This window comes from Haemorhous mexicanus, chromosome 6 (assembly GCF_027477595.1).
Source record: "Haemorhous mexicanus isolate bHaeMex1 chromosome 6, bHaeMex1.pri, whole genome shotgun sequence".
Classification (NCBI taxonomy): Eukaryota; Metazoa; Chordata; class Aves; order Passeriformes; family Fringillidae; genus Haemorhous; species Haemorhous mexicanus.
Genome location: NC_082346.1, coordinates 26631247 through 26656215, shown reverse-complemented (window position 1 = coordinate 26656215; position 24969 = coordinate 26631247). Strand labels below are relative to the sequence as shown.

At 53.8% G+C, this 24969-nt stretch overlaps 1 protein-coding gene across 2 annotated transcripts; it reads right to left on the bottom strand.

The window, feature by feature from the left end:
* Positions 1–7: 7 nt before the first annotated feature.
* On the bottom strand, positions 8–24708 carry CHRM4 (cholinergic receptor muscarinic 4). Of its 2 annotated transcripts, none has more exons than XM_059849404.1 (3): positions 24336–24708; positions 3530–3571; positions 8–2999 (listed from the first exon to the last, which is right to left on the bottom strand). In XM_059849404.1, exon 3 carries the CDS (start codon positions 2992–2994, stop codon positions 1522–1524), a length of 1473 nt encoding a protein of 490 aa, XP_059705387.1. In that variant the 5' UTR covers positions 2995–2999; positions 3530–3571; positions 24336–24708; the 3' UTR covers positions 8–1521. The 2 variants fall into 2 exon arrangements, with proteins under 2 accessions (XP_059705387.1, XP_059705385.1); XM_059849402.1 differs by lacking the exon at positions 24336–24708 and adding an exon at positions 16190–16295.
* Positions 24709–24969: the final 261 nt, after the last annotated feature.

Here is a 24969-nt window from a genome sequence, read left to right as displayed (position 1 = left end):
ACATTAGTTTCCTGGTCCAAGGTCTTTATTTGTCTTGGGGTGTGTTGGGCTGCAGTTGTAACCATTAAAAATACCCAGAAACCCACCAGGCATTTTGGGCACCTCTAAAGGCAGTGATGGAGGGACTCCCATCTGGATTGGTGCAGCCTTTCTGCAGGTTGCACCCTGGCAAGGGTGAGGAGGGGAAGGACATACGGACACAGTTAGCCAGTGCTAGAGTGACCTCATCCCATTCCTTGCCTGCGCATGGCTGCGTCCACCAAGGCTTGCACCTGGCTTTGGGAGAAGCTGGGGAGCAGCGCCAGGGCGCTCTGGGCTGCACACACAGGTGGGCTGGGAGGAGGCTGGAGACGCTGGCTGAAGCCCGCATGCTGAGGGCTCTGCCACAACACCCATGACAGCGTTACATCCATGTACAAAGCTCAGCAACCGGCTCCTTCGGCCTCCCTGGAGGAGCCCCCTGCACTCAGGGCAGGAGCAGGGCTGGAGGCCACCGTCATCCTCTCCTGCCTCCAGAGCCATACATCAGGCCTCCCACACCCACTGTGGGGAGAGTGGGGACCTGCTCATGGCCCAGATGAGACACGGGGCACCTTGGTCACATTGCAGACCCTCTTCCCACCCTTCTGAGACCCCCAGGTTCCCCCTGTCTCTCCCAAGGACAGTTATTTTCACAGTTACTGCTGCCCATTACTCAGGGGCCCCATTCCCCCAGGGCTGTGGAACAAAGTCCTGCACCACAGGGCTTCTCTTTGCAGTTTTAGTTTCCATCATTGTTGGAGGCAACTCCTTACCTAGGAGTGAAATGCTTGGTTTATCTGTCTGTCTTTCCAGCAAATTGCTGTCTGAGGGCAGAAAGGACATGAAGGGCAAAGCAGAGCCAGAGCCCAGGGAAAAATTCTGCCCCAGGACCCTGGGTGAGGATGTCCGATGGCACTCTCAAGGGGAAGGAAGCATCTGCCACGTCTGTTAGTGTCCAATCTTGACTCCCTTCACAGGGGGCCTGGCTGGGCCAGCAGTACTTCCCATTAGCCTGCCTGAGCCAGCCTGGTCCAAGATGTCTAGCAAATGTTTGACCCTGGTTTCTTTTCATTTCTCGGGTAATAAACTCTTTATAAGCCAATGGAAAGCATCCAGCATTAGCCTATCTGCATGCAGACAAGCTCTGATCCATGGAGATGGTCATCTGGGGAAAAAGGTACATCCAGTCTTAGGAGAAGCACTGATGCCATTTGGCCAATCTCAAGAGCATGGAGCTGGAAAAGGCTCCTGGTGACCACATATCCTCTTGCCTCTGGCTTTCCTGCTGGCTCCCTGAGCTAGTCCCCAGGCCCGGGGTGACTGGAAGGACCTGAAGCTCAGAAATGCCTTGGATTTTTGTCAGCGTTGGATGAAGGGCATCCTCTGCAATCACTGCACAGTCTGCACTGTTGTGAGTGGGGAGCAGAAGAACCCCCGCTGGCAAAGGAGGAAAAGGGAAGGGTTTCCATAAGGTTACTGAAGTGGTCCCTGAGTACCAGTTTATCTGGCTGTGCCAATGTTCCTGTACTGGCACATGAGAAGGTGCTTGAAGGTTTTCTTGAAAGTGGCATTGCAGAGGGCGTAGCAGGCTGGGTTGATGGTGCTGTTGACATAGCAGAGCCAGTAGCTGATGGACCACACTGTTTCGGGCACGCAGGTCTCACAGAAGGTGTTAATGAGGACCATCACGTTGTAGGGTGTCCACGTGAGTATGAAGGCCAGCAGGATGGCAAATATGGTTCGGGTGACTTTCTTCTCTCGGGCAGCCATCTGGCGCTTCTTCCGTACTTGGCTCCTGGCGATGCTGGCAAACTTCCTGGCAACATTGACTGGGCGGCTGTTGGCCAGGGAGTTGTGGTTAGAGGCACCTGACTTAGCTGGCACGATCTCAATGGCGGTGACACATTCAGACCCAGTCTGCTTGGTGACAATCTTAATCTTGGACCACTTGGAAGTTGGGTTCACCCGGGGTTTGGCTGGACTCTGTCCTTGCCCTGCAGGCAAGACTTCTGCTGTGGGCTTGTCTTTAGTGGTCTGGGTCATGCTGACAGTGCTGGACTCATTGGATGTCTCCTTCTCCTCCTGATGGCCAGTGGCCTCTGTCTGTGCAGATGCCTGGTCATCCACTTTCCCATTCCTCACCTCCTCCTTCACCTCCACGGCCCTCTTGGGAGAATTATTGTTGTTCTGTTTGACCATGGGGCCCTTGAGGAATCTGAGGGACTTGGCTTTCCTCTCTTTCCTGCTCTCAGGCTTGTGCCTCCTTACCCTGCTTCTGCTGGCCAGGGAGATGTGGATGTACAGCACCGTCATGATGACCACGGGCAGGTAAAAAGCAGCAATGGCTGTGCCAAATGTCACCGCTGGGTTGGAGAGGAACTGGATATAACATTCCCTCTCAGGAACTGTCCTCTTGCCCACAATGAACTGCCAGAACAAGATGGCAGGGGCCCAGAGAATGAAGGACAATATCCATGCGGCCGCGATCATTAGCCCTGCCATCTTGGTGGTCCTCCTGGCCGGGTACGTCAGGGGCTTGGTGACACAGAAGTACCGGTCAAAGCTGATGATAAGCAGGTTCATGACAGAGGCATTGCTCACCACATAGTCCAGAGCCAGCCACAGGTCGCACACCACGGCCCCCAGTGGCCAGTAGCCTTTGATGATGTAGACCGTGTAGAGGTTCATGGAGAAGACCCCGATGATGAGGTCTGCGCAGGCCAGGCTGAAGAGGAAATAGTTGTTGACAGTCTGGAGCTGGCGGTTCACCTTGATGGAGAGCATCACCAGGACGTTCCCCACCACGGTGACAAGGCTGAGTGAGCCGGTGACAGTGGCGATGAAAACCAGCTCCACTGTCTTGTAGTTAGTGGGAGGCTGCACGGCCACCTCGGAGAGGTTGCCCAGGGTAAAGTTGTCATAGGTCAGGTTGGCCATCTTTGCCTGCCAGGGCTGAGCAGAGAGGTTGTGCATGGGATCTGCAAGGACAGTGAGGACAGAAAGAGAGAATATCAGACTTGCCAGCCTGTTCTGGCAGAATTTCTTCAGTTTCCCAGGCCAGCACTGCTGTTGACCAGTGCTCAAAAATCTGCTGGCATTCCTGGACTTCTCTCTGCCACTCCAGGAGTCCATTGAAGGCATTTTTGTGTCCCTATTTAGCAGTAGAGGAGGCAAATGAGTTGCAGGGAGAAAAGCAGGAATGGGGCTAGGACAGTCCCATGTCCAGGGTTGATGGTCCCTTCTTTGCACATCCCAGCAGGAGCACAACCTCATGTGGCCCGGAGAGGCACACAGTGGGGCCAAAGGCCTGGGAAAGAGGACTGCAGAGCCCAGGGGAGATGCACATACAGCACTCACTGCCGGAACAGCACAGCATGGAGCCAGTGCCCTGCCCCAGGGACAAGAGCAGGTTTATGGTATGCCCCAGGCGTGTTCCACTGACCTCCCCAAAGCACTGCCCAAGAGGGGCCTAACCCACAAAACCCATGCTGTGGTCCGCTCGGCTCACCTGTGTCTCTCGCAGCAAATAGCTCCTTCTGGAAGATGAAATCTGGGAGAAGGAAAACAGCAAGTTATACAACAGCTTGTGTGCATCCCACAACATCTTACTGAGGGCACCAGCCTGTCCAACAGAGGACACTGACCAAAGAGTGACACTGCTGAGATACAGAGGCTGAAAAGCCAAGAAAGGCTGAAGATGGGTGGTTTGGCGTGGTGCAGTGCACAGTGCAGCAGGCTCAGGAAAGGGAGGGAGCTGCACAAGTGCCATCAGTCACTGATGCTGGGAAGTGATGAGCCCTTCCCCCAGTCCCACATCACAGTGCAGCTGCAGCCACCCAGGCCAGATGTATAGTGTGGAGTCAGGCACCTCAGGACGATACATGGAATTATATATGAAAAGTGATGAGAATTATGGAGAGAATTGCTGCCTTCATCCAAACCAAGATACCTGTGGTTAATCATCCAAGGTAAAAGTAGAATGGACCTTAAAAAAAAAAAATCAATAGACAAGAAGTGCTGTATTGAGATGAAAGGGAATTTCCTGGAAAGCAAAGGAAAAGCAAAGGCACTGAGGGAGTTGGGCTGGACAGTAGAGCTTTCCATTGAACCTGGGTCTCCACCACCATCCAGGCCTCCAAAAACATGCTGGGCCTTCACCAGCCTCACCCTGGCTTCTGGGGGCATTTTAACCCTGTCAGAGCATCAAGGGCAGCCCCTCCAGCAGCTCCTCCTGGTGCCTGGGGCAGGGGTTCAGCCCCATGGGTGCTGCTGCCAGGAAACCATCGGGAGCCAGCATGTGTCCGCTCAGTGGGAGTGCTCAGCGCAGTGTGTCTCTGGCTTGGGAGATGGCTCCAAATGCCTGGGACTCCTGAAGCTGATTTTGCTGAATGCATAAACGTGCCTTTAACATGCACCTCTTCTGAACAGGGTCTGGCAGGCTTTGAGATCAGTTTGTCTATTTTAAGTATTTGAAAAGAAATGTCCTTGTCTTTCATTTGTCATGAGGGTAGGAGATGTCTGCCATCAGCAAGTAGCCAAGTTTTTAATACAAGCACTTTCTAAAGAGATACAGGCGTAATTAAATGGAAATGTGGCTGCTGAGATGCTAAAGCCAGGGTCTGGTGTAGCCATTTAGGCAGCTTCTGCATTAGCAAGGATACAGCTGCGATAGTGGTGGAGCTCCTCTTACAGGTGCAAGGAAAAGAAGTGGGTGAGGGACAAAGAAATACCTCTCTACCATTGTCCTCTAAGCATGTCTGTGAAGACAAAAGGCTTTTAAAAGAAAGCAATGCCCTTTGGTAGATGCTACATGCCAGATAAGGATGGAGTGAGGAAGCCTGGTAGCACCCAGCTCCAAGGACAAGGGATGCATCAAGGGAGAGGGAAAGAGGTTTCTGCTGCCATCCTTCCTGGGCACCCAGCCAAGGATGTGAGAAGAGGTGATAAGTGTATAAAATGGCTTAGAAATATATAATCATGGCAGTTTGGGGGTTGGTTTCAGTACAATAGAAATGAGTTTTAATTTCTTCACTTTGGTGAGATGGGGAGATTTAACTGTCATTCTTGTAACAGCTAATCAAACTGATCAGACAAGCTAGCAATCATGCAGACATCTACCCCAGCTCTTCCAAGAAGAATTTGAAAGTCTTGAAAAGAAACCTTTCCATCGTCTCTGCTAAAATGTGGGTTTCAGTTTTCTCACTTTTGTTCATGAACTGGCATCCTCTTCTAAGCGTGTCTAATTAATTATCAGCCTTGACAGAGGCTTGTGTTCTCAAAGTTACCCAAAGTAAGAAAAGTCCATCTCAACCCTAACTGTTCTGTACGCGTCCCCAGACCGGGAGAAAAGGCTGCGGCAGCCCCACAAGCGAGCCTTTGGATGCCACCCAGAGGTCACGCTGCAAACTGGTGTGCGGAGGCAGAGGCACCTGCCGCCTCAGGGTGGAGGGCTTAAACACTGAGCACTTAAACACGATAAGCCTTCACCTAATAGCAAAAAATAAACCAACCCCCTGTTTGAGGGAAGGAGGAGGACTGAAAATGCTTGAAGGTGTGAAGATAACATACAACACAGAGCAACACGTGAGGTGGGAGCTGTGTACAATGCTCACCCTTGCCCCAGATCCCCTGGCTATTCTCTGCCATACCCCAGCCCACCGGGCATCCCTTCTTTCCCCATCTTCTACTCTCCATTCCCCTGTCTCACTCTTCTGCCCCTGACACCCTCTCTGTGCTCACTGGGACCTGCCTGCCTTTGCCTTCCTGAGCAGAGGAGGCATCTCAGTCTGGAGCTGGGAGAAGGCCAAGGATGCTACAAATTTGGTAGGTCTGTGCAGCTGACCAAGCCATGCATCATGCCTGAATGGGCACTAGATCTCTGCCTTTGAGATGGAAAGCATCCAGGCTGTGGGGGAAGGGCCTGGGTGGGGGCACAGCCCTCAGGCAGTCACACCTCTCTCTGCATCCCCATCATGTGTCCAAAGATGGAGAGAGCACACAGGAGAGCTGTGGAGCTGCACCACTCTCCACCCTCATGCCAGCCGCATCATTGTTCCAATGCTGTGACACCGAGACACCAGACACCAAGGGACCTCTCCAGGACTTGGTGTCTCTCCACTAAATGCCTTCCCTATGTACTCCAGTGCCCAATGCTTGCTCCCTGCACCTCCAGGAGTGCATTTCTTCTCTCTCTCCTCTCACAGCCCCCATCCTACATCATCCTCTGTCTCCATTCCCTTTTGCACCCTACTTTCATGATGACACCGCAGACAGGGAGGAGACATAGCCTTGACAAAGCTGAGAGAACACTTCAGAAGGGCTCCTAGGGCTGACACCCTTACCTGTGACACCAATTGGCTTTCCCTCAGACTTTTGGCTGTGATTTACAGCTGGTTTTCTCCTCTCCATCGAAGCCATTGGGAGATTCCAACTCTTTGCTGATAGCACCCTCAGGTCCAAGAGTTTCTGTGGCTGCTGCAGTGGTCACCAATTGTGCCATCAAGGGAAATTCCTTTCCCTTCCCACACAGCCACAGATCCAAGCAGAGAAAATTGTAATTTGGGTGGGGTCCAACTACTGCGGGCAGTGGGCACAGCAGGGTCTCCACTGCTGCTGGCAATCATGGGTGTGACCACTGTTGTGTGAGGATTCAACTCCAGAGCAAGAGCAAAGCCAGTGCTCTGTCACAGGGTGACACTTGAGACCACAGCAGGAGACTCCTGCTATTTCCTTGCTGCACCTGATGTGCCTTACCAGCAAGCCTTCCTAGCCTGTCAGCTCCTTCAAACTGCCTTACAGCCTCTTGCAGGTAGGAGAGGCGAAAGCCCTGCCATGGGCTGCAGGTGACCACCCTGTGACCAAGAATCTGCAGTAGCTGGAGGATGGTGTTCCATCAGCTGCAGATTGTGACTGAGCACCTGCTGAGCACTCAGCTCACGTGGGATGGAGGGTTTAGTTCCCTCCTGCCCCTGCTGCTCCTTATGTGGAAGCTGGAGCTGGCCGTCCTCTGCACCAGCAGAGCAAAGGCAATGGGAGGGGTTGGTTTTTACACAACCCACGTGATGGATGAGGTCCTGGAGCAAGCAGCCCTTCTGCCCCAGTGTTCCCCACATCTTCTCTCTGTACTGCACAGCTGCCCTCTGCTCCACAGCCCCTGCCCCACATGTCATCACCAGCCATCTCCTTTCCTCTTTTGACACTGCCCCCATCCCGGCATCATCCTCAGGGCTGGGGATACCCAGGGAGCAGGCGCAAGTGGGGGCAGAGCCGTGTCTGGTGCACATGCGGCTGAAGCAACGTTCTGCCTCTGGGAACGAGCAGAGCTCTGCGAGGAACCCCATCATAAAGCAAGCCCCACACTCTCACACCAGCCTGGGGAGGAAGGTGTTCACAGGGGAGGGAGAGGAATCAGAGAAAGCCTTGCTTTAATGGACACCTATGAGCGTGAGCTGCTCCCAGAAGAAATGGGCTTCAGCCCTGCATGGGTTTGGAGCAACAGCACAACTGAAAGTGACCTTGAGCCCAGGGACAGGCTGGAGGGGCTGTGGCTGTTAGCTCCTGGCTGAAGGGATCCTGTGGGGCTCTGGGTGCTGCCGTCTCCAGGAGGGAGGGAAGGTGGCCCCCTCCACCACAGGCACATTCCAGGAGAAGGTACACATCACCTCCTGCTCTGTCTGGATGCCAAAGGCTGGACCTGGGCACATCACCTTTGGTGTCACATTTGGAAAGAGCCAAGCCAGCCCTGCTGCCAGGCCCCTGCTTGTCTTGGCCTTCCTAAATGTGCAGAGAGGGTAAAAGTCTTAACGGGATTAATCCTGTCAGGTCAAACTGCTGATGTGATGTGGGGCTGGGCAGTTTATGCACCACAAGGAGGAGAGGAGAGAGAAAAAACAGGGAACAGAAGATGCTAGACATTTATGGCTCACACTCACAAAGGGAAGGTGTACTTAGGGTAGGATGGCAGTTTGTGGCGCTAATTGCATTATCTAATAGCTGTTAATTAGTTCCTGAATCATGACACCACTTTACAACTAGTGAAGGGTTGCTCTGGTTGACAGATTCACACCCCTCAGAGTGTGAAAACAGAATTCCTAGATACTAGGAACAGGCACCTTAGAAATACATTAGAGAGAAGATGGAGGGCCGGCCCCGTGTCTGGCAGGGGGAGGGTTGGTGTTGGTCTGCTTCCGTGCCTCTGCATTGGAATGACAAAGGCAATAAACAACCAGAAAAACAGAAAGGAGATGAGGGGCCAGCAGGATCTGTTGCATTAAAATGGCAGGGCTCCTCCTGCCCTTCCAGCTCCAACTGGTGGCTACGCTTTCACCCCTCTGGTCAATGGATCCCTGAAGTCCTTATCCTGCTCCAGAGGAGATCTGAGCCCCTGTGGAACAGGATTTGTTTCTTGTCAGTAACATATGGGGTGGTTCTGGGCATTTGATTTTTCCATTGAATAATTTATTCTTCTTTCATCCTCTACTATTCAACTGGTCCTCACGAGGCAAAGCAATTTCCTCCACCCCACAAGTGAGGAACCTCTGACAGCTTTTCTTGGAGCCGCTGGAGAAGCAGTAAGCTCAGTGGCACGGGAGAAGCCAGCTTGCAGGGGGAGGTGAGGGGGCCAGAGAACCCCCCCCGTGCCTGACATATGTTTGCACATCGGGTTTGTAAAATTTGCTGTGTCCAGGGCCAGAAGGGAGTGTTGAGGTTGGGTAAGTCCACCGCCCTCCCAAGCAAGCCAGGAGCCTCCCTGCCTTCCCTGTGGTTAATGCTGGCTTTCAGAGTAAAGCCGAGGTGCCGCACCCACGGTGGCTTGCGCCCGGCTGTGGGAAGCGCTCGCCGGTCGGAGCCGCGGCTGTTGGGCTGCTCCTGCAGGTGGAGCCCAGCCCAGCAGGCTCACCAGCATCCCACAGCAGCCGTAGCTGCGCCCCCTGCCCAAACTTGCCTGTACTTGGCTGTGCCCCCAGCACTTGCCTGTATCCCTAATGTGCCCTTTGCACGTTGTAAGGGGCCGCATGCCATTTATCCACAGCATCACCAGACAAGAAGCAAGCCAGTGAGAAAATGTTTTTTAAAAAGTAATTGAAATGTCACTCCTATAAATAGCCTACCAGCACACCGGTCACTGTGACAATTAATTAACCTCCTGTCACCCAATTATCAGCCCAAATAAATGACCTATCAGTGGAACGCTTCTAGCAAGTGTGCGTGGCAAATGCCACACAAGCCAAAGTCCAGCCTTACCCTGCTGTGCCCAGCCTGCAGCTCCAGGCACCAGCGACTCCCCAGCAGCTCCCACGCCTGCACTGGCTCCGGTGGTAACATCCCGGGGGAGAAGAGAAGGCTCACCACGGCGGCATGGCACAGAGGGATGAGGGGGACACAGTGCCCTCCCTCCAGTGCCCTCTGCCTCGGCCGCCCCAGGGCAGCAGCTCCCTGCTGGTGGCAGAGCTCAGGCCACGTCGCTGAGCTAGGAAGGTGCTGGGCTTCCAGCTGAGCCTGGGCTGGAGCCACACTTCTCCCCTCCCATCCACTGCATTAATGCTCTCTGCCTCAGAGAGATGCTCATGTTCTTTTATATGCCTGGGCTGAAGCTTTAACAGAACCCAGCTGTTTCAAGGCAGCACAGCAGAAATAACCCTGCTGTAGCTACAGGTCCTACTGCCGGGAAGGGCTCTGGGACCAGCCAGCAGAGAGGAAAGAGGGGAGAGAGACAGGATTGCAGCAACAAATGACTGCCTGGATGAGCTGGGGTCATCCCAGGGAGAGGTTAGTGGCTGGGACCAGATGCCTGTGGGAGAGAAAGGTGGAGGAGCGACTGAGAGCTAGAGGGGCAAGTGCAACACCTAAGAGCTGTTTGCTTAGAAGAGCAGCTCCCCCTGCCCCAGGGATGGGCCTTGCCTGGCGATGGCAAGGGGGAAGGACTTGGCTCTTTTTGGGAAGCCAGCTGTATGGAAGACCCCTCACTCTGCCATGGCCCCACACAGCCACAAGTGCCCATGCCAGGTCCCTGCCACACACATGGGGGATCTGCCCCACCAGGCCAGGCCCGTCCCAGGTGCCAGGGCTGGTGCCAAATAAGGCATGGGCTGGCCCTCCTGCAGAGTCCTGCAGCACCCTGCGCTCACCCTCCTTGTGCCCAGGGTCCCGTAGGTGGGGGTGCAGCTCGGGCAGCCAGAGATGCAGTGCTGCTCAGGCAGGGGGGACATGTTTCCCTGTAACTCATCCCAGAGCTGAGGCACCGCAGGGAGCAAACAGTAAGGTGCTCATCTGAAATTTTAAAGGCTTGGCAATGGAAACAAGACCCCCTTGCCCCATGGAGCAGCGTGAAGCTCTAAAGGGCTTTGAGAGGACAAATGAGCCAGCTAAGCAATGGATGAGAGAAAAGAGCTGATGCCCTGAGCCAAGGGCAGAAAATCAGGCAGGAGCAAGAACCCTGCTGGATGGATGCATATGTGAGAGCCCTAGTCCTGGGGGCAAAGAGCAGATGGGAATCTTTGGGGTGCTAATGAAAAAGGAAACTGAAAATATGAGACCCCATTTGGCCACAAGACCTGTCAGAGGATTTGGAGTTGGAGGTGATGCCTGAGCAAAGGGATAAAGTGAAGAAGAGGAGCTGTGGCAGAAGGTGGGCAGGAGAGCCCAGGGCATAGACAGGCAGAATGGAAAATGTGGGGGTCAGGGTGCCAGGGGAGGAGACCAGGTAGGAAATCCCTACAACAGTGGAGGGATGGAGAGGAAGGAGGTGGGAATAGTCTCAGTCTGCCAGGGAGGCATTACTTATGTCCTCTAGAGAAAAGTCCTAAGAAAAGCTTCTTAGAAGGAGAGACCTCACACAGAGACATTGCCTGCAAACCTCTCCCTGCTGCCTTCTCTGGAAGCTCCCACCAGCTCCTTGCTGGGCAGAGTGGGAGCCGTGCTGGAGCTGGAAACCTCTGTGGGCTGCAGCTCTCTGGCTCAGGCAGCCCAGCTCTGCCTGGAATCACCTCTCTTGCTGCAGGATGGTGATCCCCAGCCTGTTGTGCTGGTGCTGAATAAGGCAGGGGCTGGCCCCCATGCAGCACCTGCAGCACCTGTATCCTCTGCACTCACCCTTTTTTTCCCCCGGGTCCCCATGAGCAGTAGGGTGGGGATGCAACTCAGATGGTCAGGGATGCAGTGCTGTTCACCCCACAGCACAGGGCAGGGGTTTTAGCCACCTCAGTGACAGGGACTGCACATAGTAGCAGAGGGCTTCATGAGTTGAGCATCACTTATGGCCTTGGTGAGTTATCTGAGCTCTGCCAAAAGCATAGAGACCACCATGCTAGACACTGCTCCTAAGTGCTGCAGAAAGGCAGGCCCAAGGGCAGGCCATACATGCCTGATTTCAGGCAACAGCAGATGCCAGAAGGGTTGCACTGCTCTCCACTTCTCTCTGTACACATGCATGCACTTTTTTGGCCTTATCTGGGACTGCACATGATGTAACTGTAAGCAGAGGAGGGATCCAAACTACCCCAGAGGCACTAGAGACAGTGAGATGCCGGGAACTCTTTCCCATCTCAGTCATGTAAAGATCCCTCAGGGACCTTCATCCCTCCTCAGCAGAGGCAGCCTGCTGTGCTGCCCGGGGCTTGGGAGCTGGCATTGACACTGGCAGGGTCTGCAAGCGAGGGGTCAGTGGAGCACGGTGCCATGGAGGCCTCTGGAGAGCTGCTCTGTGACCTGGAGCGGATGCAGGGGCCCGGGACATGGTGTTTGCAGACTCATGTTTTCAGACCTCAGTGTTGCACAACTGCAGCTGAGTTTCCCACAGACAAATAAATCTAATTCTGCTTAAAGAGGCTGAAGACATTAACCCCTTAACTGGCCAATGCAAACCAAATTCACCAGGAGCCTTAACCCTGCTGATGACATTTCACCTCCAGACACTTGCAGCTGAGGCTCCTGGTGTCAGCCCCCACTGCCTCCTCTGCCAAGCTGCAAGGTGCTATACGATATGCTAGATTTAAAAGCAGTTGTGGTACCAGAGGGGCTGCTTCTCTGCCTGGCTTTCTTGCTGGAGGAGCACAGCCACCCTCAACAGCTCAGTAACATGCCAATAGCTCGGTCCAAGCCTGCTGAGCTCAAGGATATCCATGGTTTGCATTGAGTTCTGCCTTTAAAGGACAAAATTCCAAGCTGCTGCTCCTCCTTCACCAAGTGACCTGGGATGAAACTCCTCTTCGAGGCTCTTGAAGACAAGTAAACAGCCCTGTGCTTCCCCATGTCCCTCTCCAGCTCTCTCTGAGTCACCGGAACAGGTGGGAGAGGTTCCTCTGCAGCCGCACACCTCAACCTGCCTAACACTGCGGCAGGAGGTGGGAAGGGAACAGGGCACTCAGGCATCTCTGCCACTGCCCCTTGCACCAAGTGGGAATGGGGCACACATTGCACAGGACATAGAGGCGTGATGGGGACAGGGTCACAACAATGCAGAAGAGCCACTGTCACTCACACAGCTCTGATTTGCAGGACCTCCAGCAGCAGTTTTGGGAACCATCAGAGGGACAAAGCACTGTGCCTACAGCCATTGCATTTGCAGGCTTGGACAGGCTGGTGATGTTCATTTTCTCTGCAAACTTGCATCATACAAGGTATAAACTGAGCCTTTGTTGGAGTTCCTCCACCATGCGGTGCAGCCTCAGGGCTGAAGGCGTCTCTGGAGGGTCCCGAGAGCAGCCCCGGGGCGAAGGTGTGAGCAGCTGTGCCTGGCACGCAAGGGCTGGGGCTGGGGAGCATCTCCAGCAGAGCCTCATTTTCTATGCTCACAGTGCCAGGGGACTCAGGCTCTGAAGACAGGTCAAATGATGTTGGTCTGGCACAGAGTCAAATCCCAAGAAGACCGGTGCATTGATCCACAGGGAAGGTGGGATGGCTGCCAACAGGCACACGGAGTGAGGACACACAGGTGTCTCTAGCTGGGGGAACAGGGACTGGTTGTGTGCCTCCTGCTAAAACTCTGTGTCTAAGTATCAAGGGGAGGATCCGTATATGAGACACCTTGCCCTGTGTTCATGCACCAGCAAAATACTGAAATCATGGACCAGCCTGATCAGGATTGCCCCAGATTAATTAGTCCAGGAATTGCCTAACTCCTTGAAGCTTCAGTAAATCAATTTGTCTGAATACAGGGCTAGGGTCCACTTTGGTATGTTCAAGGGCCTGGATACAGCAAGAATGTGCCATGCCTAGAGGTTTAAAAGGATGTCATCATGGGTTGTGCTCCTGGGGACATATGAGACTGGCACACTCCTCCACTTGGCTCTGAGTTAGACAGCAATCAGACATTTAGGCCCTCACCTCCTGGTCTGCCAGGGCCCTGGGCAGGAGAGCACATGAGTCTTCCTAAAAGCTGGTGTCTGCTTTCTGACTGGTCGCACAAATCCCTCAGAAGAAGGATGTATTTGGCATGGTTCCAATCACCAGCTTGAAGAGGCTTCAACAGTGCCTGGGTGTGGAGCCTCACTGCAACCACTGGTACCTGGCACACTCATGGCGAGTGCTGGTGCTTGGGCAGGCTAAAGAGCAGTCAGCAGGGGATGCTGGGATGGGAATGAAGAGAGAAGAAGAAGAACATGGAATGATCTGGTCCAAAACTTCCATTTCCTCGCTGTGTCAGGTCCTCCACTCTCATATCTCCCCAAAACACATCTTGTAACATGCAGTTTTAGAGCCAGCCCAGAATGGATGCTGAAATGCAAAGCAAATCTCTTCCCTTGGCTTACTGGAGAGCAATAAGGGCATAGACCCATCTCAGACTGAGGAACAACTGGCTCAAGGACAATGCCTGCTTCTCCAGAGGATGCCCGTCAAAGCCCTGACTTAGCATGCCAAGGAGAAGGGGTCAGCTTGCGCACAAGAAACAGTTGCTGCGTGTCTGTCCATGTGGAAAGAGGAGATGTGTTTGTGCAGAAAGCAGCAGCCCCTTGCAAACAGCCTCCATCTCCCTCTCCTCTCACAACTGATCTCCCTGCTGCCTTTGCAGAGCTGCATCTGCCACCCCAGCTGAGCGCTCACCAAACCTCTTCACCTCTGTGGATGCTGCTGGTCAGGGCTCAGCAGGGCAGGCAGAGAAAGGATCAACAACACAAAGGTGTGCTAGGGACTGCTCTGCATCAGCTGCTCCTCCTCGTCTCACTATTTTTTGCTTTTTTTTTTTTTTCCCCTCTCCTGGGGAGATATTTGTCATTTTAATTGCAAAGAACAAAACAACAAAACCCCGACTACGACAAAACCTGCCCTCAATGGGGTGGGGACACAGCTTGTGGGACAGTTAAAAGAGGAAAAACCATGCTCCTTCTGCAAACTCAGAGTAATTGGATCACAGCATTAATTAATCATTTCAGTTCATTTCTCTTCTATGAAAGAAAACAGACTGACCTGCTGAGATGGGTATGCCCCTCGTGTGAATAAACAAACCACTTTTACCGGTAGCCCTTCTCCTCCTTCTCCTGCCAGCTTTCCTCTGCCCACTTATCAGGTCACTCCCAGGGCCACTGCTGCTCCATCCAGCAGCCCTGGAAACTTGAGCTAGGGCGCAATGGCTCGGCTCCTGCAGGAACCAGGGCTGCTGCCCACCGCTGCACCCCTGCTCCCATCCCCACCTTCCACACCCAGGGCTCTCACCACTGGCCGCCATCCTGGCTGAAGGGGGAACCAGGGATGGGGCACTGATTAGGATCTCCACTGGATGCCCTGGTCTTTGCTGGATGTCTTGTAGGGGCCTAGCTCAGGCTGGAGAGCAGCAGCAGGTGCTCAGATCACAGGAATTAGGGTGTTAAGAGGCAGGAGGTTGTGCCCAGCAGTAGAGACAGCAAAAGCATCTTGGTGTCACCTGTAATTTCAGTGTGAGCCTTGTCTCTGGTGCTGTTTCACCAAAAGCCTGGGCTGAGTACTTTGATAGATAGTGCCTGCATCAACAAGCCACCCAACTGCACTGGTAGCAACCCTTCCAGTCCCTCTGTTCACTCTGCAAGTTGTGGCAGAAGTAATGCCTCCTTTGGAGGTCACCCAAGGCAGTTGTGATAAAGCAGGGAGGCTTGAAATTCTCAAACAGAGCCCATCTACCAGCAGGGCACAGGGGACCACCAGCTGTTCCTCAGGTTGGGAAGTATCTCCCTAGCCTTGGGCTTTCCAAAGACCAGCTAGAAAAATCCATCCACAGCACAATCAGAGGGGTGAAAACAGGTCAGACAGAAGCCAGTGCTGCTTTTATTTAAGAAAAATTATAAGAACTGTTTCCCTGATTCCCTGAAGCCAATGTCATTATTTTGGAAAGAAAGAAGGGTGTGGCTGCCGGACTCTTGTCCATGATGCGCCAACAGAGAGCACGGGGCAGCTGTCATTACCAGCAGAAGGGGTGCAACAGAGCCAGAAAGGGCTAAAGGGAAGAAGAGATCCACACTGAGGGAGAGAGTGGGCAAGATCTGTCTCCCTTGCAATGCCCAATCTGACAAAGGGCTCTGTGAAGAGGGGGCAAACTTTTGCCTAGTCATGTCCTGGGAGGCTGCCACAAGCGCCAGAAGGGTTTGCCCAGTATGGCGACAAAGTATCCAAAGGATAGGGGATCGTCTCCCTGTTGCTCTTGTTGGAATAGTGAGGGAAGCAACAAAGCGTGCAGGTAGTTTCTTGTCCAGGAATGTCTCTTTCCCAAAGAAGGCACCAGGGGAGCAAATAACCCCCGTCCTGGGTTTCCTCCCGGGGGGTGCCTGCCCTCGGAGCCGCAGGCTGCTCATATTCCCTACTCAGGGTGCTGACAAGGCTGTTTCCTGGGTGACAGGAGGGACCCGAGGTTCCTCGGGCGATGGATCCCGGGAACGCTGTTGGGTTTGGATGGGAGCAGGGAAAGGGGGTGCCAGACATCACCCCGGTGCCTTAGCAGGGCTTCACGGCTCCAGACATCCCGGGGCAGCGAACCCGGTCCCGACCCGCGGGGCACCCCGGCGTTCCCGGAGAGACGCAGGAATGTGGGAAAGTTGGCAGAGACACCTCCCCCATTCCTGGGGCGACCGCGTGCCACATTCCCGGGGGTGCGGAGCCCCGTCGCCATGCACCCTAAAGCCATGCCGACACCCCCCGCCGGACCCTGCGGGGGATGCCCTGCGCCCCCCGCCCCGCGCACACGGAGCCCCGAGCAGCGACTCACCGGGCAGCCCAGCCCAGGGCGCGCCGCCGCCCGACGCCGAGCGGTTCTCAGCGGCCATGGTGCCGCGCCGCGCCCGCGGGGGCTCCGGCTGGCATGGCCCGGCCGGCTCCCGGCTCCGGTCCCGGCTCCCGGTCCCGGCGGCGCCGAGCGCGGCGGAGGGGCGGGGAGAGGGGAGGGCCCGGCGCTGCCGGCTCGGCCCCGGCCTCCTCCCCCCGCCCCCGCCCTCCCCCGCTCCCAGATGTGTCGCCCCCAGATGTGCGCCCCCCTAGCCGCCACTAAAACGCAGCGGGGCGGGGGCGGGGAGGAGGGGGGCTCACGACGTCAGGAGCCGCTGCCAATCCCCACGCCGCCGTCCCCCCGGTCTCAGATGTGGCCTCCCGTCCCCGCCGGCCAGATGTGCGGGAGCGCTCTTGCAGCACCCAGGACAGCGCTCCCGGGACCGCCCGCTCCCCGGCGCCGGGCTCCGGCCCCTGCTGCCCCCTCCGCACCCACGGGCGGGGATAAACCCCGATCCGCTGCAGCCGGCAGCGCCGGGAGCACCCGCGTCCCACGGCGGGAGAGAGCGAGGAGCGGGGAGCCGCAGAGCGGGGCCCCTCACGGCCTGGGCAAAGGGAGGCCTCGACGCCTTCCCCAGTTCCCAAAAAACTCTGCCGGGCTGTCACTAACATTCAGAACTGCGGTGTTCATGCAGAACAAAAAAACTCATCAGGCAGTTCCACAACCATCTGACTGACTGACTGTCCCCCAGGTCTGCCTTCTGGTAATGAGAAAGCGTCAAACAAGAAGAAACAAAGGAGAAAGGGTAAAAAACCCAAGTATTCCCTTTCCTGTACACCTTTCCCCTTCCCTCCACTTTAAACCAGAGCAACTCCTTTTCCCACCCTCTGCCTCTCACTTGTGCTGTCTCACAGACACACACGGGTATCATTTCCCCATCTGCTCGGCTCTCACACACACATGTATAGAAACACACAAACAAATAAACCCCCTACTGTAACCCTCCTTTGAAGCAATTACAGTACCAGATGGGTTTCTACCATCCACTCCTTCACCCCCTGATTCTCTTCTCATACCTCTCTGACTCTGGGAGGTAGCACTTAAGGAAAGCACGGTGTTTTAAGTCAATGTCTTCCCTAAACAGGTGTCCAGCTCACAGACTGGACCTCTCTTTACCCCAGATCCTGAAAACTGCTATCTTCTCCCTGCCAATGGAGACGTATTTCTGAATTCCAGCAGAGAGAACACTGTTATGGTAATTCAGATGATTTTCTCTGATGACACATCTCCCACTCCAGGTGCACCTCTTCACCCTGAAAAGGTTAAAGCCTTTTGGCACTCGCATCTGCTGCTGCCTTTGCACACCAAGAAGCCCCTGCCACAGCAGGGAGGCAGATGCACCACCATTATTTTAATCACCATAGGCCACATTCTGGCATTTCTTTAGCGAGTTTAGTCAACTCATGTTTGTTTTCCTTCCTGCCTTCCCTGAGAAGAAAGAAGACAGAGCTTTCCAAATGTTGGCTGGTGTGGAGCCATGGGATTGCACTGAGTGCTATGAGGCTTTGCTGGCTCTTTTCAGCTTAACATCTGCCTGCACTCTTTTTGCAGCCACTGACCAAATCCCGTCAATGACTCCAGCCAGTTATTTGGAGTCTCTTGCCTTGTCCAAGGTCCTGACCTCAAATAAATACCATCTTCTCCTCCTCCTTCTTTCCCGCTAAAAAAATTAATGTAAACAAACCTTTGTCACACTCTGTGAGAACTCATCAGACAGAGGAAATATCTGCTTCAAAGACAATTTGATTGTACTGGAGTTGGGTTATTTGATTGGACTCTTGTTTCAAGCTACAAGTCCCCATAGAAAGACAAAAGACCGTAATGAACAGTGAGATGTCTTCTTCCCAAGCTGATCAGTCATGGAGAAAAAAAATGTGTAACCAAATTGAATACAAAACTTTCCAACTTCTAACTCTTAGCTTAGCTATATGCACTCATTAGTGAGAAGCAGAATTTCTGAAAGCCTGGACTCACTATACATATTCCAATTAAAGGCAGCACTTGCTTCTTTTGGCTTGACATTTTCACACATTCCCTTCTCATTGAATTTCACCAGCCTCTCTTGCTGCCACCAAAGTGACATCACATTCCTTCCTGGGCCATGTCAGCACTGGTCATGAACAACAGTTAATCCACTCCAGAACCAGACCTCAGCTCCAACCCTTCCCCTGGCCATGCACATTGTGACGAGCTGTGAGGTGGGACAGGAGGGACTTGTGGTTTTCTCATGGAAGAAGCCAAGGGCTGACTTGACTTCATATTCAATGGCCCAAGCAAATTAAGGGCCTACCTTACTCTCTTTTGGGATTAAGACCTGTGACAGACCGAGACTCCTGCCATCCTGCTGGACTGACCCAGCTTGGTCTGGGGGAGTAACCAGCCAGTTAACCCAGCATTTGTCACCTTGTAGGGATCTGGGATACTCCTGGAGCTGTCTATTTTTCATGTAACTGCACATCTGCAACTTTTTTGCATCACTCTACTTCCAGCCTCTACTTTTTTGAATGGCTTCTTTGTCTTATTTTTTCTTTTCAGCCATGCTGTGCTGTGCCTGCTCTCTAATCAGCATTAGCTACTCTTCCATTATCAGTTGGCAATGCTCCATCATGCTCCTCCATCTCAAAAATTGCCCTTGCACCAGAACACCATAAACACCTAGGAACAGACAAAGCCACTCCTCTCACCTCTGCCTCTGAAGTGGGGGATATACTGAAACCAATGGCAAGTGACCACCTTGATATTCCACCTTAGCTTGTGACAGCTCCCATCCATAGCTATCCTGAGGCAGAGTGGTTACACCACTGAGCAGGTGCTCAGGAGATGAATATTTCTGAACAGCAGGAAAAGCTGTTATGGGTCACTTACTCTGGCTTCCCCCACTAGCCCAGGAACATCCACCCATTATCCCTGACAGATTCCCAGTAACTATACTCAAACATGCAGCAGCCACAGCAGCAGCCAGCACTGGCTCCTGGCACACAGACTAATGCCAGGCTGTGTCTGCTGGGGGACTTGGGGAATTCATTGCTGGTCCTGCAACCCTACACTCATGGCAGGGCATCCTCAAGTAAAGGAGCTGTTTTCACCCATCCCTGCAGTACATGGGGCATGTACCAGTTCAGACACATGCTTCTGGCACTGAGCTCTGCCAGGGACAAATCTGCTCATCATCAGCTCTGGCCAGGTCTCCCCCTTCCTTCCACGAGTCCTCCCTGAGCCTGACAGTCTCTGCCAGCCTCCAGCATTAACAGTCCAACCCAAGCCTTGCCTCCCATCCTGCTCATGCTTGCATGCTCACTCTCCTTTCTTTCTGTCCTTCGTCAAGGCACTCAGGTTTTCTTTCTGCCTCACACACCCTTTCAAGCTCCACTTCCCTCCCTCTGCCACCAGATCCCTTTGCTCTCCGGTGGATCCACATTGCTTCCCCAGCACAATGCAGGCAGCCAGTCCCCCTCCCTCTGACAGACGTACTCCCACAAACTTGCTGAACCAATCTACATGGCTTTAATATTCATAAAAGTCAACCTTAGTCTAAAGAAAATGTGCTTGATGATGAAAGTATTTACATTGCAAATCACTTTTAATAGCCCTCTGGTAGTCAGCCTGGTGATAAATGCTAATCCAATCTATCAGCTCAAAACCAAAATAAGCCCAACTCAGAAAGGGAGAGTCAGAGAGAGAAAAAGCAGCTGGCAACAGCAGTGAGAAAGGCTCAGGTCTCTGGACCATCTCTGCCACAGGAGATGGGCGTGAAGGCTCCACTCAGCAGTTGGTGAGAGGAGTGAAGTGCCCCAAAGGGAGCAGAGGCAGCTGCTCTACCTGCTCTTGGCCAAGCAAGGAGACACCTTTCACTCACTGGAGTGGATTTGGCATTGCCTGGCAGGACAGAGCTGTCTAAATGCCAGGGCAGTAACTCAGAATCCCTGCCCATGCCCAGGGCTGCGGGGAATAGGATGATGCCACCTGTCGGTGGGCTTTTGCCCTGTGTGCACTGCTGGGTGAAACATAGCCATGAGGGACATGGATCTTTCCTCTGGATCAGCGTCTTCCCTGTGGGAAATCGAAGAAGGGAACAGCACCTCTATCCTAATAATTTGCCTAAGGGCATGGGATGGAACATTTGTAAAGGGGCTTAGAACTGTTTAAAAGGTCTGAAATAAATACTGCTTTCAGGCCACATTTGCCTGGAGCCTCCCACACCTGTCTCTCAATTGAGGAGGTACAGGGTGATCTGTACACAAGTCCTCCTCTTCCCCATCAATACAATCTCCAGAGGAACAGCTCTTTCCTCTCATTCCAGCTGTCCCCAGGGCACATCAGGAACAAACAGCCCCAGACATGAATTCTTGCTGGAGAACAGTCACTCATGGGTGCAAGGGCAGCCAGATCCCAGACCATACTGGGACGAAGTCACACTGCAGGGATCAGGGCAGGAGGACTTGCAGGGCCAAGGAGAAGCAGGTTTGCTGCAGCCTTCCTGGGAGACAAGGTGACTGAAGGCACCCAGCCATGCACTGCTGCCTCAGCCAGAACCCCAGCAGTCATCCAGAGCCACATCTTCTCATGCCTCATGACATGCCTTAACTGGAGACAGAGGGAAAAAATACTGATGTGGAAGCTGCATTAAGCACATCACTTAGTGCTTAGATTCTTTCATTATTTGGAGAATGTTGTTTTTAACACCAGTGAAGAATGCCAGAGCCACAGCCCCAGGGAGGGAGTGACTGTGTTCAGCCATGGAGCAGGTGTAGCCCCAGTGGCTGGGATGAGGGTGACACCAGAGGCCTCTACTTGCCCTGCGGTCTGTGGCAGGGCACAGCCAGGAAAGCAAGGTATAGACACTCTGGGCCATGCAGGGAAGCCAGGTGAGTATGAAAGAGCAGTGACTAATACAGAAAGCCATCCTGCCATGCCAGGCTGGTCCACAGGCATGCAATTCACACCAGTCCATAGAATCCTTGAAATGCCAGGGGAGCACAACAGCTGTGCTCTCAGCCTGGCCACAAATATCAGTGCCTTAAACCAAGCGAGGGGATATGGCAGGTGACACACACTTCTGTCACCTGATGCTACCCTTGGAAAGCTGCCTGTTGGGCACTGCCAGCAGCTTGAGCTCATCAAAAGGCAGGAGGGCAGCTGCAGCCTGTGCCTGATGCGACACCTCTGGAGAGAGTTAAACACCACAGCCTGCACCCAGCCTGGTGCACTGCAATCTCTTCAGTCAATAATCATCTGCTTTTTGTGTTTTAAAAGATTGCTGCTGCTATTTTAAGGTTGCACTCAGTTTTGTCACATTTGCCGTATAGGCACGACTTCAAATACTTCAATGTAATTGTTTTGTTGCAGTCTCCACTCTTGCAACTCTTACTTGCTTTCTGGGTAATGGAAGGGGGAAAGTGTTTCTGAATCACTTCTTTTATACCTACAATAAAAAAAAATTAAGAACAGAAAAATAAAAGGAAAAAGTTAGGAAAAAAAGTGAGGAGTGTAAGCTTGTGCTGTTCTGCCATTTCTCACATGACACAGAAGACAGCACATCTTCCCTGCGACTGCTGTGCCCATGGGCTGAGTCTGGCCCATGGAGCCAGGCAGCGTGTGAGAACTCTGTGCCTGCCTGTGGTCACCATGAGTTCCCCAGGGCCCTCTCCCAGGCACTGTCCCACACAGTTTGCTGCCCAGCCATCAGAGAAAAAGCAACCAAGGGCTAAAGCCCCTTTAACAGATTAGTCTAATTAGATAATTTTCCAATTCCCTACTTTATTAATTCATGAATTCACTAACCCACCATGCTTACTCCCACGGCAGTTGCCTGGCCGGCAGTGCGAGCCCTGGCCTCCCCCGGCACGGCAGGGAGTCCCCAGCAGCCCCATGGCGAGCCCAGAGCCCGCCTGCTGCCGCCTGCCCTCCCAAGGCTTCCGGCTCAGCTGCCCTCCTGGCACCTGCCAGCTCTGGTGATCCATGCAAAGCCTTTCTGTGGGGTCCTGCAGGACGTGCCAGCAGCTGTTGCAGAGGTGCAGGAGAGGATGTCCACAGGAAATGCTGGTCCTTGGACTATAGGGGTTGGAGCCTCTAAACCTGGCAAACCTCCATGGAGCTGAGACCACCTCTGGCACGTGTAGCCACTCCTGCAGGAGAAACTCATCCCAAATGAGGAGACAAGCCCCAGTCCCACACGGGCACTGAACCACTCAGCCCAGCCTCCCGTGGCCTTGCCATCCTCCCTGCACTGGGGTGCTGAGGCAAGCCCAAGCCTCTCTGGGGGCTTCCCTGCAGCCCCCCAGGACTCTCCACTGCAGGGGCAGGGAGCCAGCAGCCCTGCAGCGCAATCGCCCTGCTATCAGGTTTGCTTCACTGAGCAGCTTGGCAGAGCCTGCCTTCTAAAACACATGCAGTCTGATAAATGCACTCCCTGTTTTAAATTTATCTTTCAAAAAAGAGCATTTCCTTCACTTTGAGGTAATTGCTGGCACTGCTGGAGGACAAAGAGCTCTATGTGTGGGCATCTCACTTCAGGCAGCTCAGCTCTGATCCTCACATGGACAGAATTTGTGCTCCCCACAGACACATTGACCTCACATAGAGGCCCCACTAAAGTTAATGCTACCTACAGTGTCCTTCACAGGGAAGGAAACCAAGAGGAACACAGCAAGTGTGCAAAATCCACAGCAGGTGAAAAACAGTCAGCAGTTCCTGTGTCAAGAAAGCATTTAGTACAGCCAGAATGAAGCACATCATTGCTTTCCCAAGGAAGATGCTGCCCCTGCCCTGCATCTCCTGTGCCTGACAGGGACCTGGCCCTGGTGTGGGGGAAGGTAGGAGGCCGTGGGTCACTTTTCTTCATCCAGTGGGCATCGAGTGTGTGTGGCCACGGATACAGGGTACCCACGTGCCTTGCTGGGCAGCCCCCCGGCACAGACACCTCACACACGGAGGCTGTACCTCCTCTCACCCCTTTTCCCCAGCCTCTGCCCACTGAAGTTACCCTGGGCAGGAGAGCCCACCGTAGGTTGGCCATGGGTACTGTACTGCCATGCACTGCAGGGATGAAGGCAGCCTGCTGCCATTGGGGTTTTGCATTCACCCCACAGGTCTGCACCCCCACACCCAGCCCCAGCACTCACCAAGGAGACTTCACCACCCCAAGCCAAGCCAAAAACATGGCTAAAAGTATTTTATTATGGCAAGAGGCCATATCTCAAGGCAGAGCTAGGGACAGAGGAGGCTCGAGGCTGCAGGATGCAAGAGCTCTGTTCTCTGATGGCCAGGCTAATAACCCTGTATTAAATTACAAGCCTGGGTTCAGTTGTGGTTGTTTTGTTTTTGTTGGGTTTTTTGTAAGCTGTCTGTTTAGATTTATCAGCGTAATTCCTGATACTGCCTTGTCGGACATCATTACGATAATCTCCCTGCTGTGTCTGCCAGGGAATTGGGAGGCGAGCAGAGGCGGCTGCAGAGCAGGGGAGCGGTGGGGCCTGGGCTGCCTGCAAGGCACAGCCCCAGGACCACTCACCCCAGAGCTGGGCACCCTGGGGAAGGTGGAGGCACAAGCCCCATCAACAGGACTCAAAAGTCAAAGAGAGCAAGCTCAAACTAAGGGACAAGGGATCCAGTCTCCAGCCAGGCAGGTCATCCCTCCAACACTCTCAGTGGGAGGAAGAGATGCCTCAGGAAAAGGAGAGGAGGCACACAGAAAAACCTGTAGGATGTGGGCAAGTTGAAAAATGAGCAGCCTCTGTTTTGGCACTGCTCCCTCCCCTTAATTCACGGTAATTTTATCATTAATTTAAATAAGGTTTCTCAGGGCAGAAAGCACAAGAGGGAGAAGGCAGGAGGCTGCTCGCCCAGCTCTGTCCCTCCATCCTTCCATGCTGCAGCCCTTCTCTGCTCTGTGTGTGCTCCCTTGCACGCACACACAGCTGTATACACACATGCACACACAGAGCCTTCCTGTCTTCCCCACAGCCAGGCCTGCTGTGCTCCACCTTGGCACAGGTCCTATGCCAGCCCCCAGCCAGCAATTTGGCTGGCAAGCCCGGCCAGGCAGGCAGCAAAGTGCTTCTTCCTGGGGACCTGGCACTGAGACACTCACCTGAGGCAGGGGGATGCTCCAGTGCAGCACTGCAACTCCTCAGCAGCTGGAGCAGGGTCTGCAGCTTCCCTTCCCAGCAGCTAGAGTAGTCTGGGCTGAAGAGCTGTCTGGGGCAGGGATTTGGAGCTTTGGGATATTTTGGGCATGACACAGAGCAAAGGGGCCCTGAGAGCCTCTTCACCCACACGAAGCATGCCCCTCTCCATCGGGCAGGGCGAGCCACAGGTGGGAGGTAGGTAATCACATCAGCAAAACAAATAAAAATCCCAGCCCAGCCTGGAGTTTTTATTGATGAAAATGAGCCTGTGATGGGAGGTAATTTCCAGCCCCTGGGTGACTCGGCTGGAGGATGGAGCTGTAGATAGGGATGAGTCTAGGCAGCCAGGCAGAGTCAGAGCCCAGTCAGATGCAGTCAGGGACCAGAGCCGCTTCCAAGAGGGGATTGGGTACGTGGCCTTGAAACCTGGAATGTGAGGAGAGGAGCTGTCAACACCTCCAGAGAGCAAGTGCTTCCAACTGCCTCGCTGGAGATGCAGTGTTACCAGCCACTGTCCCTTGGTGGGGAACTGGCTGAGGTCACCACAGGAGTGGGGGCATCTTCAGACCCCATTTCACATCACTCCTATCCCCACGC